General features: G+C 42.6%; 2 protein-coding genes across 3 annotated transcripts; both read right to left on the bottom strand.

Moving 5' to 3' along the window:
• Positions 1-159: 159 nt before the first annotated feature.
• LOC147253146 (uncharacterized) lies at positions 160-3817 on the bottom strand. The gene is made up of 9 exons (XM_086218192.1): positions 3509-3817; positions 2558-2599; positions 2290-2451; positions 2064-2204; positions 1416-1646; positions 1213-1260; positions 971-1107; positions 813-880; positions 160-625 (listed from the first exon to the last, which is right to left on the bottom strand). Exons 2-9 carry the CDS (start codon positions 2583-2585, stop codon positions 559-561), a joined length of 882 nt encoding a protein of 293 aa, XP_086074318.1. The 5' UTR covers positions 2586-2599; positions 3509-3817; the 3' UTR covers positions 160-558.
• A 224-nt stretch (positions 3818-4041) lies between these two features.
• On the bottom strand, positions 4042-15592 carry usp5 (ubiquitin specific peptidase 5 (isopeptidase T)). Of its 2 annotated transcripts, none has more exons than XM_086218190.1 (20): positions 15308-15592; positions 14642-14770; positions 14482-14545; positions 14265-14392; positions 13234-13379; positions 12750-12934; positions 12504-12598; positions 11546-11739; positions 11203-11274; positions 9915-10002; positions 9634-9759; positions 9405-9558; positions 9017-9179; positions 8825-8913; positions 8503-8688; positions 7345-7488; positions 7107-7249; positions 6310-6460; positions 6058-6142; positions 4042-4809 (listed from the first exon to the last, which is right to left on the bottom strand). In XM_086218190.1, exons 1-20 carry the CDS (start codon positions 15413-15415, stop codon positions 4716-4718), a joined length of 2544 nt encoding a protein of 847 aa, XP_086074316.1. In that variant the 5' UTR covers positions 15416-15592; the 3' UTR covers positions 4042-4715. The 2 variants fall into 2 exon arrangements, with proteins under 2 accessions (XP_086074316.1, XP_086074317.1); XM_086218191.1 differs by having other exon boundaries at positions 4044-4809; positions 8560-8688; positions 15308-15591.
• Between the last annotated feature and the right edge of the window lie 244 nt (positions 15593-15836).

The following is a 15836-nucleotide window of genomic DNA, read 5'->3' on the forward strand; positions in this document are numbered from 1 at the left end:
CTTCTGCTGTGGCTCTTACTGTAAGTGGAAGAGTCAACCTTTTCTCCGATTCAATTGACCTAAATGCACAGCAGAATCAATGAAATGCGGTTCTGCCGTGTTGAGAGAAATGATTTCGGAAACTCATTGGGGTGTGTTGAGTTTATTGACAAGGGAAATAAAAGCTATACAATCTTCAAGATGAGTACACATGAACATCTTTTTATTAAGTGCAAAGAGAGATACAGGAAAAAAATATTACATCTAATTGGCTGAAATTTAAAATGAAAGCAGTAGAGGCCTGATGTAATGATGTCCTCGGCGATATGCACTGGCATCACCGTTACATCTGGTGGAAAAAAAACGACAACAACTCAAAACGCCCACATCAATACTTTGATTTTTATTTTCATCACAAAACATTCAAACGCCCATTCACATTCATGCAATATTCACACTGGGATTCTCTTTCTCTCACACTCGTTATCACCACATATTCCTCTGCCTCCCCCTTCTCTCTCTCTCTCTCTCTCTCTCTCTCTCTCAAATCTGTCTTTCATGTCACTCCAGTAGCAGGGGCTACAGAGGGAGGGCTGACGGTTTCTCTCTTCGGCGTCCTTGCTGTGGTTTCACTGCAGCTGTTGGGCTGTGATAAAGAGAGACGAGATGAGAAGTTTTCACACCAATTACAACACAATCATGAAGTTAAAAAGGCACAGTGAAAATGAAGGTCATTGAAATCAAGTGAAAAGCATCTATTAGAATACTGAACAGAGATTACTGCAGCGGGGGATAAAGTTTATTTTTACTGGAGGCAAGTTAAGAGTATTTACCGGCTACATTGGCAGTACTTCCTGGGATTCAGAGGCTGACCGGCATTCTTCATCCGTGGGAATCTTTTCTATTTACAAAGGGGAAAAAAAAAGTGTTTGCTCAAATCAACTTCACCTCCTTCCACTATCTAATTTCATCTACGCATCATTTTACTAACCTCCCTTTTTCTGCCTCTTTTGCACAAAACAATCACTAAGACCGTCAAGACAACTATGACCAGGCAGCCAACTCCAACTATTATCCAAACCCACCAGCTGAGTCCCAGCAGCAGAGTGGAACCGGAAGGGGAAACACCTGGTCAACCAAAAGCAAATACACAAATAAATAAATAAATGCAGGTACCCTGAGGAAGGGACACCTAAAAAAAAAGCTCATATTTGGAGAGAAAGCAGTACGCACTGTCACCAGAGGTGGATTCCAGGGAAGGGGATGATGTGGGTGACAGCTCTGAAAGCAAAAACGTCTTACTTTTAAATAATCTAAATCTAATTTAAAAAAAAGAAAAGTCAAGAAAAAAAAAAGGTGACTTTTTTTTTAAACAAACAATAACAAGCTTAGAATTTTGACTTCTAAAATGATTCGTCTTTGTTTTTCTATCCTACCTTTAACGCTCACATTAAGGTTCTCGCTGTACGTCTCCCCTGCGTGGGAGAAGGTACACACCCACATCCCTGCGTGCGACACGGTCACAGGTTTGAGCTGAACTGTATGGGATACATCAATCCCATCTGGTCTCCTCCACTTCACGGTAGAACCTGACTTCAGACCTGTTACTTGGCACTGGAGCGTCGCCTCGCTGCCCACCTGGAGATGACCGGGGGGGCTGGAGGAGACTGATGCGGCGAGGGAAAGAATCACCAAAGACAAAAGAGGACATTGAACAGTTTCATTTAGATCACTGGGAAAGTTGTTTTTCCATTAGGAAAGAAAGAATCACTCTTCAATCATTTGCACTGATGAATTTTTTTTTCTGAAAAGGTTGCAGTAATTTAACTTTAAATAATGGCTAAAACTATGATGTGACCGTTATAGCTTACGTTTATGTGATGCTGTTTGAAAGTACTTTGCCCAGTCAAACAGTCCTGTAGCTTTGCTGGCACTATTTTTGTTAAACACAGTGGTGGTGCAAAAACTCTTCACTTTGATTTAGACTATTTACACAATCTTTTTGTAATTTGTCTGTTCGGGCAGGTTTTTAAGGGTTACCGATCAAGCGTTTCCTTTTTCTTATGTTCAAAGTAGCAAATTACCCGAAACCACCAGAAGTGTGTGATGCAGATGATTCCCATCGACCTCACAGGTGAATTGTCCGGCGTCTGCACTCTTCACAGTTGAGATCTGCAGGCTTGTCTTTGATTTCACCTTTGACCTGCGCGCAACATCACTTTTGCCTAATGCAGATGGGAATTGCAGTTTGGTTAAAAATAAAATGAGATATGAGAAATATACACACTTGAGGTGTTTCTGTGACTATACCTTTCGATGGGAAGCTCCTCCCGGCAAAAATGTCAATAAGCAAGTCATTTTCACGGTGCCACTTTAAGTTGGCACTGAAGGTGTTGACCCCACACTCGATGGTGATGGTCTGATCCGGGTGGGTCCGAGTCACTTTCTCCACAGCAGAGACAACACTCAGCACTAGAGGGAGATGCTTCATTTAGCATCACGCAGACATATGACGAGCGTACCGCCAATTTAAACCTTTATATGGAATTATTTTAAACAATGATGTACGTTCACTCACCCAACCCCAGCCACGTGACCGACTTCATTTTGAAAATTTGATCTAATGGGGGGGGGGGGGAATATTCATTTTAATCATGAAAAAACAAAGACAAAAACTAAATGCAATGTTGTAGTTTGTGGCGTGAGAGCAAACAGCTAATCCAGGATACAGATACCACACAGAGCTTCTGTTTGACATGTGATCTCAACCACCCGTCTGCGACTTTACTTCCCTCCTCTCTCTGATGGTAGAATTGAAAATGTGCTTTTCAGATTTGCACAAAAACAGAAACAAATCTTACTGAGAAACTACCTGGATATATTTCAGCTTTTGGTCTGAGTTAATCTGATAAATTAATCATGTTGAGTTGACTCACTGTGGAAACTTGCAAATTTGTCGAATGAGGAAAAAAAATGATTAAAATCTGTGAAAATTCTTTTTTCTTGCTAAAGCAAAACAGCGGTTGATTTTCTTCATCTCCTCATTTGATGCTTCACCATGTTGAAAAGTTTAAGACTTTACTTTGAAGCCAAATTGTATCTTTTTTTCTTTTTTAAAATCGTACAATGTTTGGATCCATAAATTATCTTTTAATTTCACTTAGGATATTCTCCATTACAATTAGTAATGTCAGGACACCGCATCGACAAAATGTCTGCCCAAAAAACATTTTCCCGTTAGTGACTTATTAGTCCTTGTTAAAGACAAGACTACAGTGAGATCGATCTGAATATAGACATTAGAGGCTCCTCACATCAGAGCAAAAGTATTTCATTCAAGCACTTTCATGTAATTAAGTGTTTAAATATAGACATGTAAGAAGACAGATTTAGCTCTTCCTTATTTTAATGTGCAATAGCTTTAATCCGCCATCAGGTGAAGTTCCAACTGCAAGTGACAAATGATTGAATACTCGCAACAAATCCAGTAACGTAACGGCATAAATACATCGATTTCACAAGAGCTTACCTGAATTTGCAGAGAAGATGGCGTTATTTTTGTTATTGAAGGTCGAGATCTCCTCCCATCCTCAGAGCTTCACTTGATCAAAAACAGGGGTGCAAGGATGTGTTAACTGTAGAAGGCGGAAGACGTTCGAAAAGGAAAGCTGCACTTTTTGAGAGTTGTAGGTCAACGTAAACCCCGTCATCTTGTGGCTTTGCTCTTGACGCCTGAGCTTGATTGTAAACTAGGCTGGGATTCTGTGCGCTGCATAACTGAAGAAAAAACAAAATCACTTCAGAAAAAAGGGTGAACTTTGTTCACCTCAGGGTTGTCAGATGTGTTAATTAATTACTCGTATCAAAGGCCTGAATAACAACGAGAGGCGGATGCACGGATAACACCTGGCTTTGTTGGCTCAAATGAAAGAAAAAAAAAAAAAGACCATTATGACTGAAAGACAGTTCTTTATTTGTCACAGCAGAAGTAACAAAAAATTTGTTTGCAAAATTAAAACCAAAACAAAAACAAAACAAAACAAAAAAATCCACCCTCACCAAAACGTTTAAGAAAAAGCAAGTTGACGTGGTTTTTGACATTTTTATTTCCTTTTGTAGCACACATTTGAGCCGTTATTGGATTTACTGACATTTCATCTCACGGCGGATGTTTTAACTGTTGTTGAAGAGGGTAGCGGAGGTGGTGGGCATGTTACAACCGTCCGATAAGAACAAGAGGTGGAGACCACTGCTGACCACAGGAATCAACAGCCAAGAAGACATGGAATGGTGTCAGTGGAGCTAAATGACTGACGAGTGAATGAACGAAACAAAAGTCCTGCTGATCTTTGGGGGCCTGTTCCAAGAAGCAAGTTTTTATGTTACTGGATGCATTTGCCGAGATAAAAAAAACCTTTTAATATTAAGAGGTTTTCCTCAGAAAACTTCCAGATTACTCGCTGAGAGCACCTCTCCTGGTTTGTACTCAACAGATCAAACACCCCTCCCCATTACACACACTGGTACTGTGCATCAGTGTATTTAATGGAGTATATATGCAGTCTAAGACAACTATGTACAGTTTTGTCAGTTGTGAAGCGTGCCAGGGCATTTTTGCAAGAGCTTGTTGGGGTGCAACGATGAAAGTTGTGCTGTGTGTGGGTGTGTGTGTATGTATGTGTGTGTGTTCGCGTCCACACTCTCCACTTTCACCCCAAGCGTAATGCTCCTTTGTCTCACTCAGCCACTCTCCGGTAAAAGTAGAGGTATCCCAGGTCTTTGGGGGGTTTCTCTGAAGCACACACCTTCTGGTCATTGAAGATGACCCACCTGGGAAACACAAGAACACACACACACACACACACACAGATCCAAATGACTGACAGCATAATAATAAGAACAAGGAGGTTGTGTTGGTTAACTGAAAAAAAACAACAACAAAACAAGCAACTACGATAAAATGAACCTTTGAACTATCAGGGAAATTTTTTAGGAGCTTGCATGTGGTGAGGTAAGAAATGAATCTCACAGTGTCTGGGAGACTGAGGAGTGAACCTTTTAGAGCTCACAATTCGATTTTGTTTCCACTCCAACACACCCACAATCATTTATTTATGGAGGACATGGATCCTTTTCTTTTGGAGATTCTAGCAATAATAAACTGCAATTCTCACATTTCTGATGATCAAACATCAAGGGACTTGGCATGATATTATAATTCAATCTTATCATGCTAAAGAGGAATAATGCAAGATCATTCTGACAGATTTTCAAGTGCAGAAACCTATGCTTGTGACACGTCCAAAAAAGGCGAATAACCCTGATAAAATGAGAAAACACCAGATATTTGTCATGCCCCAAGACAATCTTACTGGAGGCGAAGTAAACCTTCAACAATAGATCCATCTCATGATATACATTCTACTGATGTATTCATTCAGCCTTCCAAGTCTGCATCTGGCTGCTCAGACCTTAATATTTTGATTTCTCATCCAGCAGTTGTAACGCCAAAAATGTTGCCATTCTAGGAGACACCGAGAGCAGGCAGGTGCAACTCTACTCTCCTGTTTCTAGACAAAAGCTGGTCGGAGGAGGACGATCATTTATATAGTGACAAATGTTCCTACAGTGCCATCTGCAGGTACTTGGTATGAACATGCACAAACCTTTCTGAGGCACATCATAACACAAGGTTATTTTTTTCAGACAAGTTTAAAAAAAGGGGGGGGGGGGTCAATCTAAACCTCAGCAGGACGATGTTATTATTGGACTTTAAGACAATGTGACTCGGTTCAATACTGCGCCTGGGAAAACGGCAGCGTGTCGCAGTCAAAGTGGTGGCACTCTCCTGTCGAAGGCTTGGACATTATGGTGAAGCCGACAAACGACTGGCTGGGAATAATCCAGCTTCTATTGTAATACAGCCCCACTGAAAAAGTGATGGACCCATTTGGACTTCCTTTTTCTCCCTGCACTGGAAATCCTGACACTTTGTTACTTGCTGGTTATTTTAAGCGCAAATAACCAAATACCAAACCCAATAATGTGAATGAGTGTTGAGTGCAGAGGGAAGCTTACTGCTGGTCCTTCTTGATGTGACACACATAGTGGCCGCACATTGTGCTCGTCCCCATGTGACTGATGAATGCAAACAGCTCGTATTCTAGAGGAAGATAAACACCACAAGTTAAATTATAGATATTAAATTATTAAGCCTGGACAAAAGCCTCACACTTCAGACAGACCATGATCAGGTTGTCAAGCAACTGATTAATGCCCATTCTGTGTTACTGTATGCTCCTGAATATTTTCCCTCTCCCTGGGACTCACTGCCTGGTCCGTCTCTGACACGTGGCCCTGGAGGGGGATCCCTGCCCCCCTCGCTCTCCGCAGCAGAGCGCCCCCCTTCGGACACGTCCATGGACTCCAGGTCATCCAGATGTGAGAAGATCCAGTCGACTGCCCGGTCCAGGACATTACTCTGAGACAGAAACCCGCAAGCCTTTGATCTCATGAAATATTAATAGTTATATACTCTAAATAAATAATCATCAAATGGTATCACACATTTTCACTTCCAGATTTACACACATTTTTACCAAGAAATTTTCATTCTTTTTTCCATGATTTTTCAAAGTGTGGGGAATAAAAAGTTCTTAAATGTACCCATTTACACATGAATACTAAACAGAAAAGTATCGTGTATATTTAACTGAAATTAATGACAAGCTACATGGTTTGACTAAAAAAATGAGTTTCAGATAAACAGATGTAACTCAGTCAATCTTCATTGAACAACATTTACTCTTAATATTCAGGCATCAGGTGAAGCAAATCTCCAGCATTTTCAACAAATTTTCCTGACCTGGAAATGGCTTTTTTTTTAAAAAATTGATTTATTTTTACTTTTTCCTGAATTCTGTGAAAAGAAAATTATGTTTTTTCTTGAGTTACTTCAGTGTTTTTTTTATCCAGAAAAACTGCACAAAACATTTCTTGAAACAACACTCCCAGCTGTCATAGATGCAGTGAACCGTGTTCCCACAGTTCAAGAAATAAGTCCTCTCTTCTACAGTTTTCTCGAATTACTTTGTTAATGTTATATCTGGATGGAATGTGATTCTAACCGTGGCTCTCAGTGCTTTGGTTGCCTGGTCTCGGCTGAAACCCATGGTAACGATGGTTGCCACGTGGTCCTCCGACAGGCTCTCTGTCGGTGTGGTCCCGGGGCCCGAGCTGCAGCCTGGCAGCACCAGGGGTGCAGAGAAGTCTGCAGCCAATCAGAGAGGAGAACATAAAGACTGAGAGAGGCCGTCAAAGCGATTTAGGGATTGCTCAGGTTCGCCCTCCCGCTGCTCTGCACACCTGGGTCATCCATGTGGCTCATGATCCAAGTCATGGCAGAATCAATTCCAGTGTTGCCAGTGTAGTAAACTGCTTTCCTGCAGGCCTCCAGCGGGAATCCCATTTCACACAACTGGGACACAGTGGAGTCATCAAGGACTGGAGCTGAGTGTGCGTTGGGAGGAAAGAGTGAAATTACTTTGATGTGATTTGTGGAAAGTGTTTTCACAGTTTTCAGTTTTAGTGGAAACACCTGCTATTCACAAATGGAATAACATTGTTTTGTTTATACACTCCCAACATTCTTACTGAAAGGTTAAAAAAAATATCACAAAAGACAAAAATCATAGAAAAATACATGAAGGAACCTCAACACTAGGGCTCCACTTGACTAAAGATTTTTTGTACGCTGTAGTCGTTAGTTCAGGTGATTAGCCGACAAGTCATCACACATTTACGATTTTACTTGAATTATTTAAATCTACATACTGGGGAAATGGAGATGGTTTTGAGATCCAGATCAGAGAGAGAATGTTAGAAGTAACACTGTTAGCCTGGTGCTGCATCACAGGGAAATGCAAAAACTCCAGTTGTTAAAAAATCTCCACACCGTGAACTGTTGTTAACGACATCAGCAGAAGCAGGTTATTCTAGATGCGTTCAGATAATTAGCAACCGTCTGAAACATCCCATCTTCCTCTGCTCTGGGGGGGGGGGGGGGTTAGAGAGTCTTCATGTCATTACAAAACTTCTGCCTGTCATCTCTCGCCTCATTCTCTTGGTAACAGTGCCCTCACATAATGTTTCTCCTCCCATGTACTGATTTATACATGGCACCTCCAACTGGTCAATTATGGATGCGGACAAATGATCAGCTAGGATGTCATGAGTGTCTCTGAATCCACCTGCACGTGAGGAGAGCACAAAGGTATCATCCACTAACACTTATTCTATCTTTCAGGGGCAGCACTGGTCAACACAGTGTGGAAAAAAAACAAAACCATTAAGATATTTGATTACTTAATGAGATCACCTCACATGATGCAAAAATAAATAATAAACAACACACGGACACATGGAAACAGAAAAGGCAGAACGAAAGAAAAGGAAGAAACGTGGATGGATGAGTAAGTTTCACCCAGGGAGGAGGAAAAGAGCAGAAATGACAGACAGACTGACACAGCAGTGGGGAGTAGAGCGAGTCGTCCTCCTCGTTGCCATGGGAACCCAGGATACCTTTAACCTCCACATCTGGGGTCATGAGTGGGGGCGGGGCCACCTCTGGTAAAAGCTCCTCCCCTGGCTGCTGTCCTGTTGCACGAAGTGCACTCAAGTCCAGAGTATCGGGAACGTCGATGCTCACGTCTGCGAGGGAAAAAAACAAAATGAGCGAATGTGGTTTTAATATGGTTTTTCGTTTCAAATTAACCATCATCCACTATTTCCACCTCTGGCCGAAGGACAACTCAGATGTATGTACAGTCAGAGAAGAATATCTCACCCAGTTTCTTGGGGACCCAGTCGAGGCCAAAAGTAAACTTCTTTATCTGAATAACCAGATGGTCGGGGAAAGAGGCAAACCGGGTTGTTCTGAGAAATGAAACAATGCAAGATGAACAAAAGTGTATCTCACTTTGTTATGATAATCTAATTTGTTACATTCAGTATGTGAGCAAATATCTCTGGTTCGTACTTGGTGGCAGTAGTTTTGGCCTGCACAGCTGAGCTCCAGAAGTCAGTGAGGATCTCAGGTTCACTGAGGGCCGCCATGCAGGCTGTGAAGGGGATTTGTGCACGCACTGTAGGGGCTGAGGAGTCCCCCTCCTCACGCCGGCGCTCTGCCTCCTGCAGTTCTTCTATCACACAGATACATACATGATTTAGGAAAAACAAGAAAAGAAAAAAGAGCATTGTGATCTAGACATCAAGCCAGTAAATTGATGGTAAATAGCAGGACTACGGTGTTAAAGTCTTTGCTTGGCTCATCTCCCCAGATGTTCCCGGCTACAGCTTGCTGGTGAATGTTGGTAATGTGAACTTTTGCCACCGTTCTAAGAAACTGCATCACATCAGCCCCTCACCTGTGTTGGTGGCCTGATCCATGGGCACCGGCAGTTGGATGATGTAATCCACCCTCTGTGTGTATTTGGCCTTCTGTGATTCTTGACACACAATCCTCTCCTCCACCAGGAACCTGAAGGCTTCTGACGGGTTGGGCCCAGAGCGGCAGTTTCTCTGTAGGAAGAGACGGATTCAAGGAAAAAGGCTGGAGACCAACAAGAGAGAAGTAAAGTGAGAGTGAAACGTTACCTCAACCATGTTTATGAAGTGCAATAAAAACTCCTGAGCATCCTGTTGGCGATTGGTGGAGAACTCAGGGTGGCCCCGCCCAACAAGTGCTTTGAACATTCGTGGTGCAATGCCAATTTGGTCTCCCTGCAAACACACCATGAAGAACTCACTCCACACTTCTATGGATGTGTTATCACTTCATGTACAGCACATGGTGTTGACCGTGTATAAAACGTGTGTTAGAAATAAAGTTTGACTTGATTTAATTTGTAAAACCAACTGTGGCAGTTTCTTCTCACCCTGGGTTCAGATGCACCATTTTCATTTCCAGGATCTGGTGCTGGTTTGGAATACTCTCCTGACAACAGACCATAGCCAAGTTTGGCTCTGTGACAAACAAACAAAGTTGACATCACTGCACATCCAACAACATACCAGAGTCTAACATGGGAGTAGGATTTGGATATTGGCCTAAAAGTATTTCTGTCTTTCAAATAACATGGCAGCATGTCTAATCATGTCCTATCTTAGTTTCAATGCAATAACAGAAGTAAACCATTTCAAATCGGCCACTTTCACATGTCCCCTGGCAGACTTCCATTTCAAGTGAAATATGAGATTATAGTGTGAAATTTGTTGCCGCACACAGACACACACAATTGTTTGCGCACATTTTGAAATGAGCAAAATCCTATGAATGTCAATTTACTGTGTAGCACACAAACAGAGGAGTGCAGCCTGTGTCAGTCTATTCTTTCACTTTTGTTTTCAGAAAGAATGGTGCTGGCAGCAGAGAAGAGATACAGTAGCAGGAGCAAATCTGTTTTCTCCTGCAATTGCATGGAGCTCAAATGGCATCAGGCCAAGTGCCAATCTAAGTCTGCTGGTATGAATTGTATTTCCATTCAGGATAGCCCTTGATGAAAAAAAGAGAGAAAAATCCCATTAGAACATGGAGCTGCCAGTAGAGGAGTTGAATATAATCATATCACTCTAATCTAAATATAAAGAGCGACAGCCCAAGTGAGAACATGCAGAAAGCAAGCTTGAACAAGTATGTTAGGAAAAGCAGGAATTTAGAAACTATAATATTTTATCAAGGGCTGAGCATAAAATATAGATACCAGATATCATTACAGAAATTATTATGTAGCATGTTCTTTTCCTAGTTTTAAAGGCTCAGTTGCAGTAAATGATGTTATAATCTGAATTTCCCAGACTGCCCTAGTATTTGCCTTTATCCATGTTACAGATGATTATGAAAACTAGTACGCTTATATTTTTGCGTGCACATGTAACCAATAGGACAAAATTGTCACATTATCAATATCGAGGTATTTGGTCAAAAGTATGGAGGTATTTGATAATGTCTACAGTGCCCTACTGGTTCTTATAGTCTCAAGTTTTAATTATGAACCCTTCTGGTTTCCTTAGGCTTCAAATCATGATAAACATTTATCAATACAGATTGGGATATACCTTTTCAGCACACAACCCATCTCTAATTTCATGAAGCATTGTTGTCGACATTACATCAACTTTTGCTGGTTCCAGAATATTATTTGGACAGGTGGAAAAGACACTCACACTTGGGTTTTGAAGTCTTGAGTGGGGTCACTTGGGGCGTCATCGATAATCTTGGCGATGTTAGACACATACCTGGAAAGCAGCAAAGACAAAGCATGACAAATACTTTCCACGAGTGCCTGAATGTGTGGAAACTTTTATGGGAAAATTTAAGAAATTAGTCAAATTCAATTCACAACTACTGCTGAAATGATCAACTAGATATGCTGTTTTTTTATTATTATTGTCCATCACAAAGATTAGAATTGTTAATTAATATAGAAAATTGACATAGATAACATATTTTGTGAACTGGACAGGAGGCTGTATTAAAAAAGAAGAAGGAAAAAAAGAGGGTACTGACTTGCTCTCGAAGTCTGGAACGGTGAAGAGCACTTGCATGACAGAGTTGAGGTAGCAGCTGTTGCCCAGGTTCTTCATGCCAGTCAGGCCAGGGCCAAACATGGGGCGTAGGGTGGTACCAGACTCCTGGATCACCTCCCACTCTCCGACACGCTGATTCACGGCAATCTCCAGCTCTGTCATAGTCCGCTCAGTCTGAGAGAAGTGACGGGGATAAGAGAACAGACAAGCAGTTCTTAGTGGCAGCCTCCATGTGTCACAACAACTTTAGAAAGTTCAGGGTATAAAGCAGGAACGTGATAGAGTAGTAAAGAACGCAGGACGAGGAGGAAGAAGCTACAACACATCACTACAGCGCTAAGAGCTACACCTTGTCCTCTGTTGCAGCACAATTTGTAGCACAAATTGTCCACCCACACTCTTCGTGCCCAATCATTAGATGGGTGGAGAAATACATCAATATGACAGGAAAAAAAATTGCTCCCCACTGTGAGGTACAGAGTTTTAGAGCTTGCCACCAGCATCAACACACGGGGAAAAGTGGCTAAGTGATTAATGACAGCAGGGAATCTGAAGAGAAACAGATGGGGAGATTAACACATAAACCAGGAGAAAGTAGGGGGAGTTGGAGATAGAGATCGATCCCTTCACCTCTGTATACGTAGTGATATCAGTTTGGTAAATGCCATTGGCTCAAAACTGAATCGAAGCCCTTCAGTGATACTGTGTAAATCAATGGCTGCTCTGAGACACGGCCAGCCATAACTGCCTGGACGCCGGCCAACAGGGAAAAATTTCATTCCACTGACTTACAATGCACATGTAAATCTGAGAGTTGAGGGACGCATCTATCGAGATGCTTCACATACTGAACATTAAAAAGAGTAGTGGATTACGAGGCCAACAAATAAAAGAACATTTTTGTTCCACAAAATATACATCAGATGCATTAAACTTGCCTTCTCCATGGTCATCATGTCAATGCCAAAGTGAGCTAGGTGCTCAGGTAACTTGGAATCCAGGACCATGTCATCCTCATCATAAGAATACACATCTGGACAGAGTGGAGTGGAGGGCAGAGCAGCAACGACCATCAGAAAAATGCAGACACTCTGTCCAGTCCAAACACTCAGAGAGCAAGCCCACACAAATTATCTTCAACATTAAAATTATTACTGCAGAAAGCAGTCATGCTGTGCTCTTGCCTGCCCCATCAGGAGTGATGGTTCCAAGTTTGACAGCAAGAGGATATCCTGTCTCTTGGAAGTGGAGCAGGGCGTGGTTGTTGCCTCCAGAGCCATCGAAATACCTGCGCCCACAGAGCACTTTGCCATCCGTCAGGTTCATCCAAATATTCTCCTGAAGGTCACACACCTCACACCGCCAGCCACTAAGATTGAGAGAAGACAGCTGATGTAAGCCCACTGATATAGACATGCCCCAAATAATACTTAGCAACAAACACAACAAACAGCCTAATGGAATGATGCAGTCACGGATAAATTAATATGAAATATAGTCCCTTTGGTGTAACAGTATATCTCTGTGTGTGTTAGAGGTTTTGTTGCATGTGTCTACAGAGATTTTACATTTATAGTTTGTTCATTTATTCCTCACATAGCAAATACAAAGCTGCTAATTTGTGCAACACAGCATGACAGCTTTGCTCAAGGGACATCCTAGGCTCACCTGGGAGGGATCTTAATTCCATTGTCAAGCTGTTTAAGGTCAGCAGCATGCCGGGACTCCTGTCTCACCTCACCGTCCCACTGTTGAACTTGTAAGGTATGAGACACTGAGTCAGCTGCCATGATACCCGACATCGACAAGGACACCTTAAGAGACAGCAAATCAATCGACAGCATTAAATTACACCCGAGAACCAGCTCGTGATGAAACTTCAAAAATGACAGTTCATTGTGACAACCCTGGTCGGGCCCTTTTCAAGCGATCTATGGCGCCGGTCAGTTAGATGGAGATGGAGCTATGCCTGCGTCCTGTGTTTGGGAGTTTGTTTAGCTCCTTTTTGGTATTTAGAGAGCACAAAATCACAAACCATAGCAAAAAGAGGCTGTCATTAGACACCTAATTATTCGTAGGTGTGTTTTGGGCATGACATTGTGTCATTCCGTTGGAAGCCCATGTTGCATCAGGATTTGGCATGTTGCCATTTCAAAGGCAGATGCATTTCAACTTGGGAGGAGTGAGCACTTTTCATCTGAAAAAAAGGACATCCTCGTTCACCAGGTGAAGTCACACTAGCGCGTCATACACATGAGCAGCAAGAATCCATCCAAGCCATCGGAGGTGAAGTGGGCCTGGCAGGAGGTGGCGGCAAATGTTTCCATCATTTCGGGCATCAATTTAATGACACTGCAATGCCACGCATCTGCTGATCTGATTGATGAACCCCTTAAATATCACTTCACACTTAACTTCATTAACCAGCCTCTTCTTGGTCTATGGTGCAATTATTTTCTGGATGCCTACAGAGCAATGTGCCATACCACGCCTCTTTACCACATGTAAGGAGCTGCCAGTGCAGACAAACCACAAGTTAATTTGCTAATTAAAGGGCGAACGTGCTTCCCGTAAAAAATGTCATTTGCGCTGACAAACTAGCAATGACGCACATACTTGACCGAGCACCTGCTTGCACCATGCTAAAAAAAAGGGCGCATAATATTACTGCCAGGAGGATACGTGTAGAAATATCTCACCCGCTCCCTCACAACGTCAGGCATGGTTGCAAGGTCTTCTGAAGTCACTTCCTGCCTGTCAGGTAAGATGACAACCTTTACATCCTCGTCATACTGCTCTTGCTCCACATCAAAACCTCCTTCAATCCCTGGGTAGGTAACAAACAGGACAGAGCACAAATACTAGTGAGAACAGTCACTTCACTTGTATTTATGTAAATGTTCTTCTATGCCTCACCTATGGCCAGTCTGGTGGGCTTCTTCTTAGGTGGGTGTCCAGATCCAGAGTTATTATCATCTTCCTTTTGAGAGTATGACACAAATGAGACTGAGTGCTGATTATGTCATGGGAGACATGGAACTAACCATTGCTGTCAAGAAGAAAAAAATTGCACTACCTTAGCCTTGCGAGTCCGGGTGATGTGCAAGTAAGCCCTCTGACCACACCGAGAGTGATGCCTTTCCACATATTGACTCCCAAAGCCCAGGAAACTGTTCATGCACACGTACAGTCCTCCCTCACTCTCCTAAAAAGAAAACACAGTCGATGTTATATGGTGCAACCAGTCCACCTCCATCACCAATGTGACACAACACTGGGAGGTTTAGGTTGGAGGCGATGGAGTCCCTAGCTATGTCCCGGTGACCACACTTTGGCCATCCATCTCTCCTGTCTGCCTGCTAAAGCTTGCTTTTCAGCTAAGAGCTAGTTGTGTGGTTGCAGAGACGACGACAAACTTCAAGAATTCACATTTGGAACGCAACCTAGTGTGTTACATCTGTGAATAGTCAGTAGCAAACTAAGCCAGCGTGTTATCTAGTTTGACAGCAGTTAGTAGCATATCTAGCTAACAAGCTAGGGCAGCTAAGCTTCTATAGGCGTTACAGTGCATTATTAGCTTAGCTTGACGTTTGCATGCTAAATTAATTGTAACAAGGCAGTTTAAGGAAGCGGTGAGTTTAAGTAAAACAGCACAAAGAAAAGCAACTTAAGGGAAAAATAAGAGGGCGAGTGAGAGAGTTTAGTTTGTTTGCTGACGTTTTAAAAACGAAAGACAGCTCACCGGCGAGGAAAATGACAAGGCGCATTCGTCTTTGTGGACACGGTCCCCGGGCTTCGGAACCCGAATTGTGGACAAAACCGACATCAAAACCTCACCAACATCCGCCATAACGTTAGCTAGTTCCGCCTTTCAGTTAGACACTTGCTCCTCTAGTTTTGGACCCCCAACCTCTTAATTCCCCGGCTAGGCAGCGTGTCCGTGTTTCGGCTAGCCCGTCTTCTTCTCTGTTTGGCTGAATGAATCATGAGATGCTGCCTTGTGTTGTGGGAAGGCCGAACAGCCGCACGCCGAGGAGCCACAGCTTGTTACCGTATTCTGTGAAATGTGGGCACTGTCGTAAATCTAAACTCGGTAAATTAACAGTTTTACCCAGTGGACCACCACCACCACCAACAAAAACTAAAGTGAGGTGTCTCATGATGCAGATTGTGATTATACAGTATGTATCCCGTCGAAATAGTTGGTTTTGAAGTTTGCATACTAAAAGGGATCTCACTGCGTCCCCACCCCCCACCACCCCTCAGATCTG

The sequence above is a fragment of the Aulostomus chinensis genome, chromosome 11 (genome assembly GCF_037954235.1).
Source record: "Aulostomus chinensis isolate RoL2024-O1b breed Wild chromosome 11, RoL_Achi_v1.0, whole genome shotgun sequence".
In the NCBI taxonomy this organism is placed as follows: domain Eukaryota; kingdom Metazoa; phylum Chordata; class Actinopteri; order Syngnathiformes; family Aulostomidae; genus Aulostomus; species Aulostomus chinensis.

Coding starts and splice junctions, on each gene's coding strand:
- LOC147253146 (XM_086218192.1), bottom strand. CDS start 2,585: ATGAAGTCGGTCACGTGGCTGGGGTTGG. Junction 1,261..1,415: donor CCTTAATGTGAGCGTTAAAG/GTAGGATAGAAA, acceptor TTTTGCTTTCAG/AGCTGTCACCCACATCATCC. Junction 881..970: donor AAAGAGGCAGAAAAAGGGAG/GTTAGTAAAATG, acceptor CTTTGTAAATAG/AAAAGATTCCCACGGATGAA.
- usp5 (XM_086218190.1), bottom strand. CDS start 15,415: ATGGCGGATGTTGGTGAGGTTTTGATGTCGGTTTTGTCCACAATTCGG. Junction 7,489..8,502: donor GCTCTACTCCCCACTGCTGT/GTCAGTCTGTCT, acceptor ACGCACACTCAG/CTCCAGTCCTTGATGACTCC. Junction 6,143..6,309: donor TGTCAGAGACGGACCAGGCA/GTGAGTCCCAGG, acceptor ATCTTCCTCTAG/AATACGAGCTGTTTGCATTC.